This window comes from Sus scrofa, chromosome 1 (assembly GCF_000003025.6).
Source record: "Sus scrofa isolate TJ Tabasco breed Duroc chromosome 1, Sscrofa11.1, whole genome shotgun sequence".
NCBI classification, from domain to species: domain Eukaryota; kingdom Metazoa; phylum Chordata; class Mammalia; order Artiodactyla; family Suidae; genus Sus; species Sus scrofa.
The window spans coordinates 44,924,814-44,946,652 of NC_010443.5; the positions used below are offsets into that span (position 1 = coordinate 44,924,814).

The following is a 21,839-nucleotide window of genomic DNA, read 5'->3' on the forward strand; positions in this document are numbered from 1 at the left end:
GATAAAAACACTCAACCTAGGAATATAAGGAAACTATCTCAATATGATAAAGGAAGTTTATCAAAAACTCACAGCTAACATCATTCTCAACGGTGAAAGAGTGATCAAAAGCAAGACAAAGTTACCTGCTTTTGCCAGTTTTATGTAACACTGAACTGAAGCTCAGCCAGAGCAATTAGGCAACAGAAAGAAATAAGAGATATCCAAATTGGAAAAGAAAAACTATTATTATTCACAGATGACATGATCTTATACACAGATAAAAAAAAATCTGAATAGTGCTGGGAGTTCCTGTCATGTCTCAGCAGCTAACAAACCCGACCGGCATCCATGACGACACAGGTTTGATTCCTGGCCTTGCTCAGTGGGTTGAGGATTTGGCACTGCCGTGAGCTGTGGTGAAGGTTGCAGACTCGGCTTGGATCCGCTGTTGCTGTGGCTCTGGCACAGGCCAGCGGCTACGGCTCCAACTGGACACCTAACCTGGGAACCTTCATATGCTGTGGGTGCAGCCCTAAAAAGACAAAAAAAAAAGACAAAAAACTGAATAGTGCTAATAAATGAATTCAACAAAGGTACAGGATATAAGATCAACACACAAACATCAATTGTACTTCTATACACTGGGTACTAAACAAGTCAAAAAAGAATTCCAGGAAACAATTTCATCTAAAACTGCATCAAAGACTAGTTTCCCTGTGGCACAGGGGCTTAAGGATCCAACACTGCTTCTGTCATGGTATGGATTTGGTCCCTGGCCAGGCACAGTGGGTTATGGATCCATTTGTGGCATAGGTCACACCTGCAGCTTGCATTTGATTACTGGGTTGCAGGTGAAGCCAAAAAAATTAAAAAAAAAAACAAACAAAACTGCATCAAAAAAAAAAATTCTTAGGAATAAATTTAACCAAGGAGTTTAAGACCCTACACACTGAAAACTATAAAATATTGTTGAAGAAATTAATTTTTATTGCAGGAGTTCCCGTTGCGGCTCAGCAGTAACGAACCTGACAAATATCCATGAGGACGAAGGTTCGATCCCTGGCATTGCTCAGTGAGGTAAGGATCTGGCATTGTGGGCTGTGGTGTAGGTTGGAGACACGGCTTGGATTCTGTGTTGCTGTGGCTATAGGGTGGACTGGCAGCTGCAGCTCCTATTTGACCTCTAGCCTGGGAGCCTCCATATGCCATGGGTATGGCCCTAAAAAGCAAAAAAAAAAAACCCACAAAAAAAAATTGCATTAAAAACTACACTTATCCTTGTTTTGTGGAATAATTATTTTAGCACAGTAAGCATCAAGTAAGCAATGACCCTGTGAAGTGTGGCCTAATAGAACATAAAGACAGATATGATATAACTGGAAATTTTTTTGTTAGCTTTTACTTACTTTCAGGTTATTTCAAGCTTGATTAAAAATAAAATTTAAAAGTATCACTGAAGAACTTAACTGTGTATATAGAAATAAAGTGTAGAAAATAGTTTTCTTTTCCAAAAGTAGTTATTTAATTGTGATAAAGTACTTACTCTAAAAGAGGCGGAAGTATTTCACAATTCAAAACAAAATCTCTGCATTCTGCATTGTCACCAGCAATATTACCAAGTGCCCAAACAGCCTTAGAAAAATAAGAAAAAAAAATTATTTTACAATAATATCTTAAATAAGAAGCTCTCTCTTAATGAAATTTCAGTGTAGAAGGAATAAAGTGATAGTTTTCAAGATGTTTAAAAAATCTCTATTCTAGTAGGACACAAGAGAAGAAAACTTTGAAGGTAATTTTAATAATATTTTTAATCAAACTGAACATTTAAAAATTTTTCCTTACATGCTAGTGAAATGTTTATTCTGTTTAACAAAGAAATAGTTTGTCTACTCTGAATCTACATGGAGAAACAAAAAATAGTTGACCCTTAAACAACAAAGGTGAGGAGTGCCAACCCCTGCACAGTTGAAAATTCATATGTAACTTTATAATTGGCCCTCCTTATCCAAGGTTCACAGACTCAACCAACCTCAAATTGTGTAGTACTGTAGTACATGTTTACTATTAAAAAAAAAGTCCATGTGTAAGTGAAACACATAGTTTAAACTTGTGCTGTTCAAGGGTCAACTGTATAACTATTAAATGAACTTTCCAATTTCTCATACTAGAGGTTTGCTCCTATGCCAAGGAATCTACTCACTTTTTACTGACTTGTAAAAGAAAAAAGGAAAAAGGAATGAGAGACAAAGCACTGAAAAGTAAGGTAAAACTAATGTGAGAATTGGCTGAATTGATGATTGAAAATAAGTTTAGAGTTAGTCCAGGCTCATTATGATTTTTTTATATAAATGGTAGTAAAAGTTCAAATTATTTACTTATTAAATTTAACTTAGATGATGAACTGCACAAATGCAAATGATTATTCTCATTTCAAGTTTTTCATATAGGTACAAAAGCAGACTAGGTTACTTTTTCAAATGGGAAATTTTAACATTTAAAATATGACTTAGGGGAATTCCCATCGTGGCTCAGTGGTTAACAAATCCAACCAGGAACCATGAGGTTGCAGGTTCGATCCCTGGCCTTGCTCAGTGGGTTAACGATCCGGCATTGCCGTGAGCTGGGGTGTAGGTGGCAGACGCGGCTCGGATCCCGAGTTGCTGTGACTCTGGCATAGGCCAGTGGCTACAGCTCCGATTTGACCCCTAGCCTGGGAACCTCCATTATGCCGCGGGAGCGGCCCAAAGAAATAGAAAAAAAAAGACAAAAAAAAAAAAAAAAGAAAAGGCTCTCAATACTACTGTTAAGTGGGAAAAAATACCCATAAAAATATAAACAAAAAAATGGAATGGTAGAGAGATCAAAAGAGCAATTTGCATGAAAATGATTCAAAACAGAAATATCATGTAGTTCCTATTATGGCTCAGCAGAAACCAATCTGACTAGTATCCATGAGGACACAGGTTAGATCCCTAGCATTGTTCAGAGGGTTAATAAGGATCCAGCATTGCTATGAGCTGTGGTGTAGGTCACAGATGTGGCTCAGATCTGGCATTGCTGTTGCTGTGGCTGTGGCATAGGCCAGTATCTACAGCTCTGATTTGACCCCTAGCCTGGGAACTTTGATAGGCTGTGGGTGTGGCCCTAAAAAAACCAAAAAAAAAAAAAAAAAACCCCAAAATTTGACTTTGGATGGTACAAATTATGTGATTAAATTTTCCCTGCCACGACTTTGAGAATTTATACATAACGTTTAATTTAAAGTAATGTGATATTTTAAAATAAAACAGGCAATTCATTCTTCCTTTCTTCTAAATTTTTTTTTTTTTAAGGGCCGCATCAGCGAGATATGGAGGTACACAGGCTAGGGGTCAAATCGGAGCTGTAGCCTCTGGCCTACGCTAGAGCCACAGCAACACCAGATCTGAGCCACGTCTGTGACCTACACCACAGCTCATGGCAACACTGGATCCTTAACCCACTGAATGAGGCCAGGGATCAAACCCGCAACCTCATGGTTGGGGTTTGTTTCTGCTGCGCCACGATAGGACCTCCCCTTTCTTCTAATTTGACACTTAAATAGAAACTACAGTATCCTAACGAATGTGATATACATAGGCAGTTTGGTAAAAATGAACTTTAAACCATAATCGCAAATGGTACTTTCAAAAGAAAATTAAAATCTAGTAAGTATAATAGTTCAAATTAGATACTTACTTGTTCTTGAACATCTTCATGCTCTGAATTAAGAAGTTTGATAAAAATTGGAACAGCCCCAGTTTCAATCACTACTTTGGTATGCAGAAAAGTTCCAGAAGCTATATTAGTTAATGCCCATGCAGCTTCAAACTAAGGAAAAATAAAAGAATAAATGAGAGCCCCAAAGAAATGTCAGAAAGGGGGAAAAAGGGAGAGAGGGAGTAAAGACTTAGTTGAACAACTCTGAGAGAAAGACTGACATGATTAATAAGATTTGATGTGAAATCAGATTTCACAGGCAAAAATGCTTTAATTTTTTTTTAAAGGACACTTCAATCTGGAAAAATAAGAACTGAGAATAATATAATGAAAATTTATAAAATCACGAGCAATAAATGAACACACATGAATTTATAATTCATAAAACTCCTAATGTTTACTACTAGGGAGCCAGGTATTCTAAAGCAAATGTCTCTAAATAAATGAGACACTATTTAATAGAGTAATAGTATATTTATGGAACCTAGAATCATAAAAGATATTTTGTTTCCCTAGGGACTATCTAATCCCAACCTCCTTACTTAAGAAATAAAATTAGAAGCCCAGCCATCCCTGGACATTGGAGTATGGTTATGAAGAAGTAGAAGGAACATTATCCTTAGTTGGTGTTTTGAGTAGTAGACTGAAATACTCCCATTGCAAAGGCAACCTCCTAAATATAGCCTTCAATTTATGAATTTTAAATATTCGTGTTGGAAATATTTTAAAATTTCTTATCATTGTGGTGATGAAAAAGAATTCAAGGAGTTCCCTGGTGGTCTCGAAGCTAAGGATCCCAGCTGTATCTGTGCATCTGCGCATCTGCAATTTATACCACAGCCTACGGTAATCCTGATCCCCCACCCACTGGGCAAGGCCAGGGATCGAACCCTCATCCTCACGGACACTAGTTGGGTTCATTAACTGCTGAGCCATGACGGGAACTCCAGAACAATCTTTTCTTTTTTTTTTTTTACTTTATTTTTTTTTTTTTTTCTTTTTTTTTTTTTTTTTTTGTCTTTTTGCCATTTCTTGGGCCACTCCCACAGCATATAGAGGTTCCCAGGCTAGGGGTCTAATCGGAGCTGTAGCCGCCAGCCTACGCCAGAGCCACAGCAGCGCAGGATCCGAGCTGTGTCTGCCACCTACACCACAGCTCACCACAATGCCGGATCCTTAACCCACTGAGCAAGGAGGGCAGGGATCGAACCCTCAACCTCATGGTTCCTAGTTGGATTCGTTAACCACTGCGCCATGACGGGAACTCCAGAACAATCTTTTCTTAAACAGTTAAAATGTTTGCAAACTTCAGTAATTTACTATTAGCAGCTAATTATTTAGAAAATATCTTAAAGTTGTTACTACAGTATAACTGAGAAGCAACTGCTCTTTAGGACGAATCTAAGTATGGTCACATTTTAAGTAGATTATACTGACTTGTTCTTTTTTCAAAGAAAGAACCAATCAATCAAATAAAAACGTTTTAAGAGGAACAAGAATTTATACTAAAAAGTTACAACTATAGTTAGCTAAGAGCCAAAATAAATTTAACTATTATTAAATTAATATTTTGGTTTAAGGTTTTCTAAAACAAAAGTTATTAGAGGTACAAATTTTTCTAACATTAGGAATGACTTTATATATTTTTCCCAAAATTTTTTAATAAAAGCAGTTCCAAGAAGAAATCAGAATTGCAACCTTGACCAAGGCAAGACAGAAAGCACTACCTTTTCCTTTAATTGCCAAGTATTTACTGACTGCTTACAATATATTCAGTACTATAAAAGTTGCTTTCTCTAGAAACACTAATCCTATGTCACTTCTGGAAAGAGTTTAAGACAGAAAACTATAGAACTCACTTGTAGTGTACAATTTTCATTTCTTTCAAGAAATTTTACAAATCTCTGTACAACTCCTGGTTTCTGTATAACTTGATCAATTGGTGGATTAGGTTCTAAAAATTAAAAAAGAATTAAGTTATTACATAACACAGAAACACAATGATCTGGTCCCTGTGTCAATTAACAGGGCACACAAAATAATACTTTCCTAGGTTCTGCTGACCCAGTTTAAAATCCTTAGCTGGACATAGCTGAAGAAAACAAATGTCCTCATAATTGCAATGCTTACTATAAAACAAATCCCTTTTTTTTTTTTTTTTGGCCATACTGTCAGCATGTAAAAGTTCCTGTGTGAGGGATTGAACCCACACCACAGCAGTGACCATGCTGGATCTTTAACTTCAAGACCTCCAGGGAACTCCTCAAATTCTTTTTCATTACCACAATGATAAGAAAATTTTAAAATATTTCCAACACATATTTAAAATTCATAAATTGAAGGCTATATTTAGGAGGTTGCCTTTGCAATGGGAGTATTTCAGTCTACTACTCAAAATACCAACTAGGGATAATGTTCCTTCTACTTCTTCCTTCTTCATAACCATACTCCAATGTCCAGGGATGTCTCTTTCAATATTAACCATTAATTGCTTAATGTCTTTCAGTCAATTGAGGTTCTATTTTGTCAGGGTATTGTTTATTATTTTAAAATATGCTATTAAACTATCTAGAATTCTTGATAAATTTTCATGAAATGCAGAGGACTTTTGAGAACCATAAAACCTCTAAGAAATTTTAAAACAAAGACATGCAAACTTGACAGAAAGGCATTTCAAGAGCTGTGAACTATTTTGACAGGAATTCACAAGAATCAGTAAAAGAAAATATTTATAATTTCTGCTATAAGCCCAACCTGGACAAGGCCAATCCCACTATAAGAAGGAGAGAAATCATTGATTTTATAAAAAGAAGATACTACATTAGAAAAAAAATAGAATACTCTGAGGAATTAGGACAAATGAAGATAAAATCTTACAACAAAAGAATTAAATAATAGGGAAGTTGGGATATTAAAAACTGGTTGCAAACTAATATTCTTAAATAGAATTAAATCTAAATTAATTCTGTTAATTAGTTATAATAATGCATATACCAAAAGAAACCTTGAAAGAGAATGTGATAAAATGAAAAATTAACGTTATTAGTAATACATTTAAATCATTTTTAAAATTACTTTTAAAAATTAATGTTTTATTTAAAAAATATTAATCTGGGAGTTCCCACTGTGATGCAGTGGGTTAAGAATCTGACTGCAGCAGCTTGGTCACTGTAGAGGTATGGGTTTGATCCCCAGTTGGCACACTGGGTTACCACAGCACAGGTCAGCAGCTGTGGCTCGGATTCGATCCCTGGCCTAGGAACTTCCACATGCTCTGGATGCAGCCATAAAAAAAAAATTAACGTGACCAAAAAAATAATCCAAATTAAAAACACAAAAACTGTGGATGGTCAGGAAGAGGAAACCATTCTTGATCATATAGGATTTCCTAACATTGCTAAGCTACTTCAGCTTGGAAGATAAGGGATGGAAAACAAAAGTTAAATGTACTTATGAAAAAGAAGTACAATAAGAAAGCAAAAGTAAAAGCCTTGTAATCTATGCTGACCTGAACACAACAGTTCTTTTACTCCTTATATGTTACTAGATATTGTCTCCCTTAGGAAGATAAGGTGGCTAGCCAAGGGCAATTTCAAAATCTTAATACAAGCAGATATAATTAAAATTACTAATCCTATAAATTCAATACATGAAAGACAAGATAGACTTAAGGATTATATTTTTGTTTAATAAGGAACTTTTATAAACTTAAATTAGATGATTAGATAAATTATAAATTAAAAAGGTCAATAATTGAAAATATTCAATTTAAGTACTCAAAAAGATGCCATACAATGTTACTATTATACAAACATTATTTTCTTTTTTAAAGATAATTATACTAGTAAGAATATAGTGAAATGGGCGTTCCCGTCATGGCACAGCAGAAACCAATCCAGCTAGGAACCATGAGGTTGCAGGTTCGATCCCTGGCCTCGCTCAGTAGGTTAAAAGGTCCAGCATTGCCAGTGAGCTGTGTTGTAGGTTGCAGATGAGGCTTGGATCTAGAGTTGCTGTGGCTCTGGCAGAGGCCAGCGGCTACAGCTCCAATTCGACCCCTAGCCTGGGAACCTCCATATGCCGCGGGTGTGGCTCTAAAAAGACAAAAAAAAAAAAAAAAGAATATAGTGAAATGAAATAAATACCTATACAAACTAAAGATGGGAGTATAAATTAATACACTGTTTATTCCCTTTGACCCATGATTTTACTTTTATAAACTCATACTAAGGAAGTTTTGGATTGTACAAGGATTTATGTAGCTTTGTTTATGATAATCAAAAACTGTGAAAAATGAAATATCTGATTAAATTATTTTACAGTCATGCTCTGATGTTATGCTGCCATTTTTTTTAATCTGAAAATTATTTCTAAAAGAATTAAGAATATGTATCTCTAATTTGTTTCTTGGCAGGGGGACTAATGATTTTTATATTTGCTTCTTTAAATTTTTTTTATATTTGTAGATACTCTACAATCAACATGTGTTACTTTGATAATGTTTTAAAAAAGATGTGATTTAAAAATACATTTTAGAGAAAAATTAACTACTGGCAAAGAAAAATGCCTTAAAATGAAAAAAATCTAACAAAACTCATAAATTCTTAACAATATCAAATAACCATAATGAAAATCAATCTTGCCTTTAGAAAGCAGCTTTCTAAATTTCTGTGTTGCTGTTAGCTGTTGATCAGCATTATTAGAAAAAATCATCTGAACCATATCTGTGGTAATAACTTCTTCCTAAAACACAGAAAATATAATTATTATTTAAATATTTTGTATTAGTAATTTTGCTGTATCACCATCTCTGAAATATTATTGAAATACAATTTTAAATACACTTTTGTAATATCTACCTCTGGAATGGGTACAGTGGAAGTGATATCTGGATCCTGGATAGGACTTTCTAACATAGATTCGTCACTTTTGGGCAAAGAGACATTTCTGCGTTTGAATAACTGTAAAAAAGAGAAATAACCTTATATGTTGAGCTTTCCATAAAACATAAATTCCTATAGAATTATATTTTCCTTTAAGTGAACAAAACAATAATCATATAACTAAAATTCTGAATATTTCAGTATTTTTTTTAATATTTCAATATTTCTTAATCATTATACCACGAACACCTAAATTATCTACGAGAAGTTAAACTTTCTGGGCTAGATTAGCTCTTGCCCTTTATTTCAGCTTTCGGTCATTCTTAATCTCAGATCTTTTACCAATGGCCAGTCCCATAAGCAGAACAACATTTAGATTTTACAACATTTTAAGAAGCACATATACCTATACTAGATTATAAAATGTTTAAAAATGTTTCCAAGAAAATCTTAATTAAAAAGCAAACTATTACATTAGTGAGTTAATGTGTACATTAACAGAGCTGGTAACAGATTAACAAAGAAGAGAATTCTCAGAAAAGATGTCCTGATGCTTATTAACTCAGGAATGAATAAAGGAAAAAAAAAAGAGGAGCAAAGAGTCTTGATCAGATCACTGGGGAAGATTTATAGATACATCTTGTACATCAAAATTGAGGGAAAAAATCTGATATCATATTCTTTTTCATAGCTAAGTAAGTTCTGTTGTTCCTCAGTCTATATACAGTTCTCTTTCTTTTTTCTTTTTGTCATTTTAGGGCCGCACCTGCAGCATACGGAGGTTCCTGGGAGGGGTTGAATCAGAGCTACAGCTGCCGGCCTACGCCACAGCAGCACCAGATCCGAGCCATGTCTGTGACCTAAACCACAGCTCACAGCAACACTGGATCCTTAACCCACTGAGCGAGGCCAGAGATCAAACCTGCGTCCTCATGAATACTAGTCAGATTCGTTTCTGCTTAGCCACGAAGGGAATTCCAACACAGTTCTCTTTCTAACCATTCATTCAAATGATTTTTTTTTTCCCCTGAGTTCTTAACTATAATAGAGAGTATACTCTATTATAGCATATAATTTGTCATCTAATATACCACAAATAGGGGGGTAACAAATCATAATCATATTTCTAAAACAGGCTTTTTTCTACTTTCTTCATTGTTAGCCTTTTTCACATGTAAGTTTTAATCCAGGTATGTGAGGAGCACAACCTCCTAACTATTTATGAATACCTCTAAATTTAAGTATTACTGGAAAAATGTTGAGATACACTCTTTTAAATGAGTTTTTTTCTATTCCTTACGTCATATCTACAAGGTTCAAACAGGGAAGTCTAAGAGATCTGGTTGATGAGACTACAGGAAGAACAGTATGAGTAGCAAAGGAAGAGGATTACAATTAACTTAAGGGCAAGAGCTATGAAAACCACAAAGCAACAAATGAATAACTGTTTTTTTTAGGGGGCAAATCTTACAATGACAAGTGAAAGTGATCTAAATACGCTCAAGAGTAAAAATTTCTTAGCACTGGAGTAAAATATTACCATAAAAGGCTTATCAATGAAACAGAAAAGCAATTCTTATGTGACTAAAAATAGCACAGGATTCTGATTCATGAATTTGATAACATTATTCCTGGAGTCTAACAGATTAAAAAATAGGGTAATCTATATTCAATTTCCTAAAACATTTTTTATTTAAATTTATCTAAAAATTAGCAATAATAAAACTTCTAAACTCTGTACATAATAATGTTTTTATGTTAAACAGAATTAAATATTTTAAAACACCAACCTGTTCTTCCCTTTTTTGTTTTCGAAGCTGTATTCCTTCTTCTTCTCTTCGTCTACGCATCTCTTGGGGATTTAGGGCTTTATTCTTGTAACTTTTCATTCTATAGTTATCCTTCCCTGGACTAGCCATGGCATCTTAAAATTAGAGAAGAAAACAGATACCAGTAACACTCAAAACAACACAAGGTATTTACTCTAGGTCAAGTAAATTCAGGCTCAGTGACCAAACAAAGCAACAAAAGCCAATCTGAAAATTATTCCCTCACTCCCATATCAAAATTGGAGCAAAGTGACCAAATATTTTAAGACTTAACTACCAAACAATTAATAGATTTTGGTCTAAACATAGACAGAGTCATTACCCTAACTCCACTGATCCAGAGATGTACTCCCCCATCCCTGGTATTTTAACCTTTCTGTAAGTGAGATGCACCTTAAAATTACTGTCAGCCAGGAAATGATCATGAAATAGTTGGGTAAAAAACTTCTAAATTATAGTTTCTGGAAAGATCAAGAAAAAACAGCAGTAAACTGTCTTATTTTCAATAAAATATGTTATCAGGCTTCAGTAAGCAAACCTCAAATATTTATTGGGATCTGGCTTCTTTCATTTACTTAAGGAACTTCCTTGGGAACTAAAGTCACACAGGTCATAACTTATGACCACAATACCAGTTTTTAGCACGAGAATATAATTAGTTCTTTTAAAATCCTGAAATACTTCTAATCTTAATTTTTATGTATTTTTATATTTTTAAAATATTAACATTTACATAAACAATTTATCCATTCATTGATATATCCAGCAAATGTAAGTGCCTAAAAATAAGGCAAGTACCATAGGAAAGAAGTAATAGATTTAATAACTAGGTCACTGGTAAAGACAGAAAAATTTCATTAGTGGTAGGAGCTAAAGGTAGAATGGAATAAGCTGAGGACTTCACAATGATTTAAAAGCACAGGTGCCTTTGAACTATTAACACATGTATGGTCTAGCGATTAAAATCCATTTACAACCAATAGCCCTCTGTATTTAATGAACTTATTTTTAGCAATACTGTGAGAACTTAAAGTATTTATTACCGGAAATAGGCCAATCTAACTTTCTTAATAATAACAATAACTAGTATTATTCTCTGTTTCACGAATAAAAATTCTGTCTCAATAAAAGCTTAGGTTCTTGGAAGGGAAAAACAGAGATCAGAGTCCATTACGTTACAGAGCAAACTGGGCTTCAACATTAGTTAGTGAATTACACTCAATAAGTATAAAATATCTTAGCAAAATGAAATGTTCACAGCAATAAGCCTCTTAAAATATTTATCACCTATACATTAGGCATTTTCTAAACCACTGGCCTCTAAACTTTTTAAATCACACATCCTTCTGTATGCAAAATACATTTGGGAATTCATTCTTGATATATTTATACACATATATTACTAGATTAATAAACTACCCCATTATAAATTCACACAGAATTTTTTTTTTAAAGAACAGTTTTAGGGAGTTCCTTTATGGCACAGTGGGTTAAGGATCCAGTGTTGTCACTGCACTGGCTCGGGTTGCTGCTGAGCAACCCCTCATGAGTGGTGTGGGTTCAATCCCTGGCCCCAGAACTTGCACATGCTGTCAGCGTGGCCAAGAAAAAAAAAAAATTAAGGTAAACAAATGGAAGTTCTAACATTTTCTCCCCACATCTGACTGAATTACCTTGTGTCTCCCAACATACACAGCAGACACTAACCCTAAGACTATCTAGGCAATGACATTAAAATCTTTCAATGTAAATGTTAACCAAATAAAATCCAGCCCCCCCAAAACTTATATATCATTTGTTCCTTTTTTTTTATAGAACTTCTTGTTTCTGATTTAACATCTGTCTCCTCACTGCAGTTACTTTAACAGGAATACAAGAGCTCTCCTTTGGCAGAGGGTTAAGGATCCTGTGTTGTCACTGCTGTGGCTGGGGTTTGATGCCTGGCTTGGGAAGGTCCAGATGCCATGGGTGCGGCCAAAAATAAATAAAGGGAACGTAAAATCCAAGGAAAATGAACTTTAAGGGTGCCTTACCCAAGAGGATGTTTCAGTGGAAAATAGCTTAAACTAACCATATTTCAAAGGCTACTGTCTCATACAAATTATTTTAAATATAAGAAATGCCATTCAGACATTTTAAAGTTGTTAAATAGAGGAATTTTTTTCTAGTCATAAGCTTATTTATTTATTCAGCTCTTTGAAAAACTATGTTGAGGTTGGGCAAATAACTGGAATCTGATTACACATTTACATAATTTCTTGTCTTCATACAGCCTCCATTTATATGGGCTTTAGTGTCTATTAGTAAAACTACAAAATCAGTACAAAGGGGGCAGTGCACCAAACAGAGCCCCAAACAAACAGTACTTGAAGATCTAAAGAACAGGGTCATTTCTTGTTTACCAAAAGAGAAAGTCACTTCCCTACAAAACATAAACCACTTAGTGTTGTAATTAAGAGACACCAAATCAGAAGATACTTTATTAAAAAAGTGTTCAACAGACTTGTTGCCAAGGCAGAAATGGGGAGGGGATAGGATGCACTGGGTGTTTGGGGTTAGCAGATGCAAACTATTACATTTACAATAGATAAGCAATGAGGTCCTATTGTACAGCACAGGGAACTATATCTAACCTTGTGATAGAACATGATGGAAGATAATATAAGAATGTGTGTGTGTATGCATGTATGCCTGGGTCACTTTGATGTACAGCAGAAATTGTTAAATCATTGTTAAATCAACCATAATTTTAAAATAGTTAAGAACAAAAACAAAAAAATGTGTTCAAAAAGCCCAAGAGTAAATGCCAACGTCATATTCTTTTGAAGTATCACTATCCCATTTCACAGCTTTCAATTCATTTCATCTCTTATGCATTATCAAAGGGACACTATTAAATTTTCACTTTGGCAGTGAGCTGGCAGATATTACAGAAGCACCTAACCCACGCTTGCCGGCGTCAAAACTGAGCCTTTCGAGGCACCTGCGTCCAAGTGGAAGGCAACTTATGCAGGCAGAAGGTGCGATATGCAGGCCTATGGAACCCAATCTGCTTTATTCCGGACACCATAAAACTTCTAATAAGCTGCAGGAGAGATGGCCGAGTCCCAGGAGCGAGAGGTAACACTTAACAAGACCATGTACTGAAGAGGAGGAACTACCAGAAACAGTGAAGCAGGATGTTATCTCCTGCCTAAAGTTCTTTTTGAAGACCAGCCTGACTCTGGGAGAGTATATGTGCTCCCTGCGCCTCCCCGTCCTCAAGAGAGGCTGCCACGCCCCCGCCACCACTGTCTGCCACAGGAAATTGAGAAAACCCCAGCGTGGGCTGGTCCTGAACCCTATAAGTAAGGCTGTGGCTTCAAGACCCAATAGCTCCCAAAGCCTAAACTCACCCAATCTGGTCTGTGTCACTCCCACTTACTCATTAATGTGGCACTATCCAGCGCCGCAACTTCCCTGTCCTCGGCTTCGGCGTCTGCTGCGATATCAGTGGGTCCACCACTCCGCCCCTAGCGATGAGTATAGAGACCAGGCTCCCAACTCAAGATGGCGGCCACCTGCGCCCCTTACCCGAGACCCCAAGGGTCGTCTCCCAGAAACCCTTGCACGCGGCGGCGGCGGCCGCGGCGGTGGCTGCTGCACAGCCCAGCAGAGGGGCGGAGAGAAGCGCGCCCCAGCCCCACCCACCCAAGGAGGAGCCGGCGCCTGCGCGTGCTCAGCAATTTTAACCCCGCGGAGTTGCTGTGGCAGCAGTGTCCCACTGTCCCAGTCCTCTGTGCCCGCTCTCACTCTTTCATTCATTCATTCGTTCGTTGATTGAATAATTCATTCGTTCATTTTACAATGCAGTATTGATGGAGGGCCTAATCTATGCCAGGCATTGTTTTAGTATTAAAGGTAAAACGGTGTACACAACGGATAGAAGTCCTAAACTCATGGAGATTTGTAGAGCCTCCTCAGCTTCATTTGTTCTACCACTGCGCTCTGCTCATTTGTTTCAAGCTTTTCAGTTAGCCATGTGTTTAAATTTTTGGATTCTATAACATCTGTGGATTTTTTGACAAAAACATAGTCTGTGACATATGTAATGAGTAACTCCAGATAATGTACTCTAAATTATTTTAACACGTAAAGCCTTGTAATACACCCTGGGGTCGAACAAACAGTATTGAAAACAAATTGTTTTCCACGTGTAATGCTAGGCACATCATGTATTAGATATATAACACATGATTCTTTCTCTGAAGAAGCTCCTGTTGACCATCTCTTGCTCTTTTTCTCTCCCACCCCACCTCCCTTTTGTTCTATTTTCTGAGAAATTTTTTTGGATTATTTTACAGATTTCCACTGATTTTTTTTTTTAATTCTGCTATTGTATTTTTTAAATCTCAAGAGCTGTTTCTTATTTTTAAATTCAGGGATCAAGATAGTGTTAGCTTGTAGTCTTGCAGCAAGAACATACCTTAGGCATCCTCCATAGTTTGGAATTTGGCACATAGCATTACAAACTCTTTATTGATAATGTAATAAAACGTTACAGAGTCAGGCCCTAGATAGTGGGTATTGTGGATTCGTGTAATGCCCTAGGACCAGCCCTGGGAATTCATTCACAAAGATCTCAACCTTGCCAGGAAGATGCAAGAATGACTACGACTCCCAGAATGCACTACAACCCCAGATTAGCGTGGAGCGGTGCATCCTGGGAGTACATTCACTCGGGGAAGGAGAGGAAGAGCTTTTTTGAATATTTTTCTGGGAGTTGAAGTTGTTCGGAATCGCTGCTTCTCTTTTCGGCTATCCGTGAGTCTCTGGGTGTAGAGGGCTGCCTCAGTCTTTCAGGCCTGGAGAAGTAATCGACGCCGCGCACGCACCTTTCTGCCCCGGACCCAGACGGCCTCAGCATCAGAACCCGAAAAGGAAGCTAAGCACAGGGCAGGGTGGCTGCCGCCGTCTCTCCGAGCCACCAGGAACTGACCATCCCAGCCCTCGTTCCATAGGCCCACCCTTTGACCCATTTAGTATCTGGGCTGGTTTCAGGCCCTGGCCCGGGAGATTGACACGGATCTTTGAGCAGGTTCGGCTTTGTGGCATTCCGGCCCTTCCCACCTCCTCACCACTTACCCATCCCAGCACCTCTCTCTGGCCTCCGTACATCTCTCGTCCCCTCGTTCTGAGCTAAGTGTTGGGCAATTGAAGCGTGTTCTCTGTCCAGCGGTGCCCCAGCCACAAAAAAGAACCTTTCTGGGTGTGACGTTCTTTCCACTGAGGGTTTGAGAGAATTTCCTTCTAAAGTCGAGACTGTTTTCACTTGTATGAAGTGAAATTAGAAAAATAAGGACAATGTAGGGAGTTCTTACACAGTTAAATTTATTTAAATGATTGGGATAGTTTACTTGTTTTTATTTCCCGTTTGTTTTAAAATAATTTTTAGCTGAAAGATAATGTAGTGGAAAGGTTGTAGCGGGAACTGCTGCCTAAGAATTATTTCTTAGCGAAATCACCTTTTTTGTCGGTAGCCAGTACCTCAAAATGACTGCTGATTTAGTATAACTCATAGGCAGAACCTCAAAGAGATGAGATATCTTACCTAAAATTACGAAAGGTGAGATAATAATCCAGTTCTCTTGGCTCTGGAATCTACTCTGCTCACACTGATTTTATTCTTTGAGTTGAGAATACAGCGGGCCTGACTGGGTTAGCATTTTGGCTAACCATTTTCTGGAGGCAGTGAGGTACCTGAGCCAGGGTTTTCTCCTTGTAGAATGGTAATAATGGTACTTAAATTAGTTTGATATGTGTAAAGCTCTTTACCTTTTAACTGCTGTTATTAAGATTTATTTACTCAATTCCTTGTTTATAGCTTTAAAGTTTTGTATTTAGATATATCATTTGATAAAGTTCCTTCTCTTTCTTTGTTTTCTTATTTGGTTTGTCTTACCCAGGCAGTTTTATAAACGTTATTTTTTCTTTACCTCAGGCCAGACACACCTTTTGAAGTTTTGAAAAATTATCTAATTTGCATCATTATTGCCTTTGTTTTATTAAAACCATAAGCTTGAAACACAAGTTTTACTTGAAATTTTAGATGAAATTTAGATATAAATTCGTGTGTTCAAGGAACAGTAATTTCATCTAAATAACCCAGTTTTCAGTAACCAATATAGTTACTCCAAATCACTTTATAGAATGTATTTTCTTTTTCTTCGTCTCTTAATTTCTAACAAAATAATACTGTATTCTTTTTCAGTTTCCTGCTTTACCATGCTCTCTTGTGATATTTGTGGTGAAACAGTAACCTCAGAACCAGACATGAAGGCTCACCTAATTGTTCATATGGAAGATGATGTTATATGTCCATTTTGCAAATTGTCAGGTGTGAGTTATGATGAAATGTGTTTTCATATTGAAACTGCTCATTTTGAGCAAAATGAGCTAGAAAGAAACATTGAGAGGATTAATTCAGTACAGTACGGAACTTCTGACAACAGGACGGACAGCACCCTGCAGTGTAGAATGGAAGTTAATTCAAGTATTCATTCAGCTTGTGCGTCTAATCATCCGAAAATTTTAGCTCAAAGTCTGCCTAAGGAAGGATCTTTAAAACATAAAGGCTTTCATTCAGAGAATGTAACTGAATCCAGAAAATTTCTGAAAAGTAAGGAAAAACAGTCTGACCTAACCAAAATAAAAGGATCAATTTATGAAACAATGTATAGTCCTCCTGAATGCCCATTCTGTGGAAAAATAGAAGATTGTAGTCAAGATATGGAAACTCATGTGAAAACAAAGCATACCAACCTTTTAGATACTCCATTAGAAGGTAAAGTGTTTGTTTTATGTAATAAGCAGCAGTAGTCTCAACTTAATAGGTGGTGTCCCAAAAGTTGGTTTATACATCAGATGACTGCAAATGTATTTTTAATTTTCAGTTCATAGCATTGTTCATTTGCCTTTATTGGAATATGGAACTATAGTAATGGAAATTTTGATGCAAATTAAAAATGTTTCAGCTATATTGAAAGTAGTTTTAGAATCTTTCTGAGGAGAAATAGTCTCATAGTCCAGTTTCCAGAGGTATTCTTTTTTTATTTTTTTTATTTTTTTTAATACCAGCCCAGTGAACTGTCTGGGACCCTGATTTTCTGTTATTGAGTTCTAGTTTGAGTCTGTTATGGCCAGAGAACACACTCTGATGAAAATTCTTTTGAGTTTGTTGAAACTTGTTTTATGGCCTAAGATATGGTATATTGTCTATCTTAGTATATGTTCCATACACTTGGGGGGAAAATGTGTATTCTGCTATTGTTGGGTTGAGTGTTCTATATTCGTCGATTAGAGTATGTTGTTGATTATGTTCAGATCTTTCATGTCCTTGTTGCTTTCATGTTCGGGAGTCCTACCAGTTTTTGAAAGGGGTTGAAGTTCCCAATTGTAATTGTATAATTGTCTGTTTTTCCTTTCAGCTATATCAGGATTTGTTTCATGTATTTTGAGTCTCTTTTGTTGGTGCATACACATTTAGAATCATGTCTCTCTTAACTGTTAAGTTTTAAGAGTAATTTATATATTTTGAATGCAAATCCTTTAGCAGATGTGTTTTGCAAATATTTCCTCTTGGTCTGGGGCTTGTCTTTTCATTCTCTTAACAGTGTCACAGAACAAGTTTTGCTTTTAATGAAGTTCACCTTATTTGATTTTCTGTAATGGGTTGTGCTTTTGGTGTTGTATCAAAACTCTTTGCCAAACCCAAGGTCATTAATAGTTTTGAATTTTACACTTACATCTGATTCATTTGAGTTAATTTTTACAAAAGGTTAAGGAGAGTGCATAGATTACTTTTTATTTAAATTTAATAAATTACATTTTTTAGAGCAGTCTCAAGTTCACAGCAAAATTGAGTAGAACGTACAGAGGATACCCATGTACCCCCTGTTGTCCCCATATTCTCAAAACCTCCTCCACTATTCAATAGCTCATACTAAGTGATATACTTGTTAAAATCAATGAATCCACACTGACACATAGATATCACTCAAAGTCCTAAATTTACTTCAGGTTTCAGTCTCTCGTGTGTGTATTCTACAGGTTTTAACAAATACGTAGTGACATGAACGCACCATTTTGTAGCATACAGAATAGCTTCACTGCCCTAAAAATTCTATGTTCCACTTAGTCCTCCTTCTGTCTTTCTGTTCACTGGCAACCACTGATATTTTTATTATCTCCATATTTTTGCCTTTTCCAGAATGTCACATAATTGACTCATACAGTATATAGCTTTTTCAGATTGGTTACTTTCACTTGGTAATAAACATTTAAGATTCTTCCATGTCATTTTATGGCTCGATAGCTCATTTTTTTAAAGCACTGAATAATATTCTTTTGTATATACCACAGATTATCTCCTTCCTACTGAAGAACATCTTGGTTGCTTCCAAGTTTTGGCAATTATGAATAAAGCTGCCCTAAATATCCATGTAGCAGTTTTTGTGTGGAATAGAAGTTTTTAATTCATTTGGATAAAAACCAAGGAATTCATAATTCTGGATCACATGGTACCACTTTTTCTGGCAAACTGTACCGTCTAGAGTGGTGGCTCATATCTGCAGCTCTTTGATGTCATGCTCCCTACTAGACAGTATGATCCCAGTGGCCAGGTTCATGCCGAATGCTTGAATTCTGCACCCCACCACTCTAGAAGTCTAGAGAGTGCTGAGAATCCAGCCCCGCCAAATCTGTATTTAGATGGGCCTCTACTTACCATTTGATTTTCCTTTTTCCTTTTCTTGTTTTGACTATAGACCTGAATGTTTATTTAATATTTTCCTTTATTTGTAGGGATAAGAGAGGTTTTTTCTTCTGTTCAGTCTTCCATCTTGACACTAGAAATAGAAAAGTTGTTTTAGATCCAACTACAAAGAGTTTTTATTTAATAAAGTCAGCGGGTAATAGACACTCTTTGATTTGGGGGTGGAAAATCTAAAACTGTTAAAAATAAAAGCAACTAAATTATATCTCTAATACAGACTGTGATGAACCACTCTATGACTGCCCTATGTGTGGGCTTATCTGTACAAATTACCATATTCTCCAGGAACATGTTGACTTGCATTTGGAAGAAAGCGGCTTTGGACAAGGTATGCCTATATGTTTAAAAATAAGAATGTCTTGACTTAATTTCTACCTCCTAGGACACTATCTACTTTTTAAAATTAGTGATACAGAGGGGGAAAAAAAGCACACTGGTTAAAAATAAATCTGTCTCTTAAAAAAATTCCAGTGTGGCTTCAACTTTTTTAGAAGTTTTCTCACAGAAAAGTTATAAAGGATGAACTATTGTGACTGAACTAGGAGTGTGTACCCAGGGTTTTGCCTGACCATTAGTATTTAGAAGACAGTGAAATATTGTACAATTTAAAAAATCTGTTTGTTTTGCAAGTTGAGGCCATTTTCTTTCAGCAGCTGAAAGTAATTGAATTTAGCATCTTGTCAGTAAAAATTGTTTATGAACTATGAAGCTGCCATGTGGCATATATAATTTTATTATTTATTTATTTATTTATTTTTGTTTTTTAGGTCCACACCCACGGTATATGGAGGTTCCCAGGCTAGGGGTCGAATCTGAGCTACAGCTGCTGGCCTATCACCACAACCACAGCAACGCCAGATCCGAGCCACATCTGCGACCTACACCACAACTCATGGCAACGCCAGATCCTTAACCCACTGAGCGAGGCCGGAGATTGAATCCACAACCTCATGGTTCCTAGTCGGATTCGTTTTCTGCTGCACCACCATAGGAATTCCTTATATGATTTTAAAAAGAATGTGAACTAGGTGACTTAAAAGTTTTTCAAGTGCATTTCCAGCTGCCTGCTTAGCTTCTTTATTACCACTTACTGGTTTTACAAGAGATTCTAAAGTTTTCCTCTGTCCCCTATTTCAATAGTGGCATTAAGTAATCATGATTATGCCTTAGAAGTGGAAAGATCCTATATGAGTTTCACAATTCCATTGAAAGAAAATATGAAGTAGACTCAGAGAAACCATTTGTGTTCTGCTGGATTTCAGTTTTATAGATATCTCTTGTTAGTGCAGGGGTCTTTAGTGTTCATTATCAGAGATCCTAGTACCAGTTGGTAATGTCCATAGACAGCATTATGTGCTCACTCAGCCTAATAACAAAGTGAGAATTCCTGGAGCAAAGATAAACGTACTCTACTGCGGTGGTTCTCTACTAATTACTGTGGAAGAATAACCCTCTGAAGTTGAGTGTCTGATAATTCTTGTTTATGATTAGCTTTGTATGGTTACTAAATTATTCTGTAAGCCTGTAGTGGATAATGAGAGAAATATATGATCTTAGTAAATCAATATAGAGAACCTCAGAACTATGCCAAAAATCACTTTTGATTTGCACATCTCCAACAGTGGAAATAGGGACCACATTGGAAGATGTAGCAGAGGTTGTGAGGTTTGAAAAGGAAAGAGAGACTATTCAAATGCTAACAAAACATCAGATTGGGAGGTCAGGGAGATGCTGGCCAGAAGCCACTGACTAATGGATCTGTGGGACAGTGGGTAGAGAGGAAAAAGGGCAAGATGTTGCAGAGTTGTACGATTTGCTTGGGGTCAGACTGTAATTAAGTCATGATCTAATATCTGTACTTTATAAACTTCCATTACTTATATTTTTATACCCTTTATTGTTTTCTTTCCCCCCTTCCCTGATATTTCTTTTAAAAACCTATCTGCCTTGTTTGTGTTAATAAGGAGCACCACTCAAGGGTGTTACTTAATTTCTCTAAGTTCTGGTTTCCTCGTGGATAATAACACCTAGCTTCCTAAGGTTGTTGTGAGGATCCAAATAAGATAATTAATGAGAAGTGCTTGTCACAACCTAAATACTCTGAATAGTAGTGATTTAAATGGTGTTTATACCTTTACAAAAGTAGTTCAGGTTCTGCTAGATTTGTACTCAGTGTTTCTACGACATCATAGTCATGAATAAATAACAAAATAATAGCATTTACTCCATTTCAAAATATGCGTTAACATATAATTGAGCTTTGGTTTCAGCAGTTATTTTATTCTAAACATTAAAAATATATAACAGGCATGGATAGAGTCCAGTGTTCTAGAGATCTAGAATTGGCTCAACAGCTTCAACAAGAAGAAGACAGAAAGAGGAGATCTGAAGAGTCAAGACAAGAAATGGAAGAATTTCGGAAGCTGCAGGTACAAAGATTAATAACAATTATGTTATTTAGGTTTGGTAGAGTTCTTATTTTTCAAATATGCTATCAAGATTTCAGCCTAGGAGTTCCCGTCCTGGTTCAGCAGAAAGCAGTCTGACTAGCATCCATGAGGACGCAAGTTGGATCTCTGGCCTCACTCAGTGGGT

General features: G+C 36.3%; 2 protein-coding genes across 9 annotated transcripts in view; one reads left to right on the forward strand and one right to left on the reverse strand.

Annotated features, from left to right (window-relative positions):
* Positions 1-16,406, reverse strand: part of KPNA5 (karyopherin subunit alpha 5) — a 40,725-nt gene extending 24,319 nt beyond the window's left edge. The window contains exons 1-7 of one of the 3 annotated variants that reach the window (XM_001925212.7): positions 15,557-16,406; positions 10,394-10,527; positions 8,580-8,681; positions 8,364-8,463; positions 5,580-5,674; positions 3,700-3,831; positions 1,526-1,614 (exon numbers count right to left, since the gene is read on the reverse strand). In XM_001925212.7, coding sequence (XP_001925247.4) covers positions 1,526-1,614; positions 3,700-3,831; positions 5,580-5,674; positions 8,364-8,463; positions 8,580-8,681; positions 10,394-10,527; positions 15,557-15,560 — 656 coding nt within the window. In that variant the 5' untranslated portion in view covers positions 15,561-16,406. Of the gene's footprint in view, positions 1-1,525; positions 1,615-3,699; positions 3,832-5,579; positions 5,675-8,363; positions 8,464-8,579; positions 8,682-10,393; positions 10,528-13,827; positions 14,135-15,556 lie in introns of those variants that run through there. The other 2 variants (XM_005654392.3, XM_005654393.3) reach the window with 2 other exon arrangements.
* The window catches only part of ZUFSP (zinc finger with UFM1 specific peptidase domain), a 73,851-nt gene continuing 67,112 nt past the window's right edge, over positions 15,101-21,839 (forward strand). For 3 of the 6 annotated variants that reach the window (XR_002345203.1, XR_002345194.1, XR_002345186.1), the window contains exons 1-4: positions 15,112-15,509; positions 16,683-17,255; positions 19,462-19,572; positions 21,552-21,673. Coding sequence is in view for 3 of the 6 variants with exons in the window: in XM_013984889.2 (XP_013840343.1) it covers positions 16,697-17,255; positions 19,462-19,572; positions 21,552-21,673 (792 nt within the window). In the remaining 3 variants the exon portion in view is untranslated. Of the gene's footprint in view, positions 15,510-16,412; positions 16,485-16,682; positions 17,256-19,461; positions 19,573-21,551; positions 21,674-21,839 lie in introns of all 6 variants that reach the window. The other 3 variants (XM_021096680.1, XM_013984889.2, NM_001243033.1) reach the window with 3 other exon arrangements.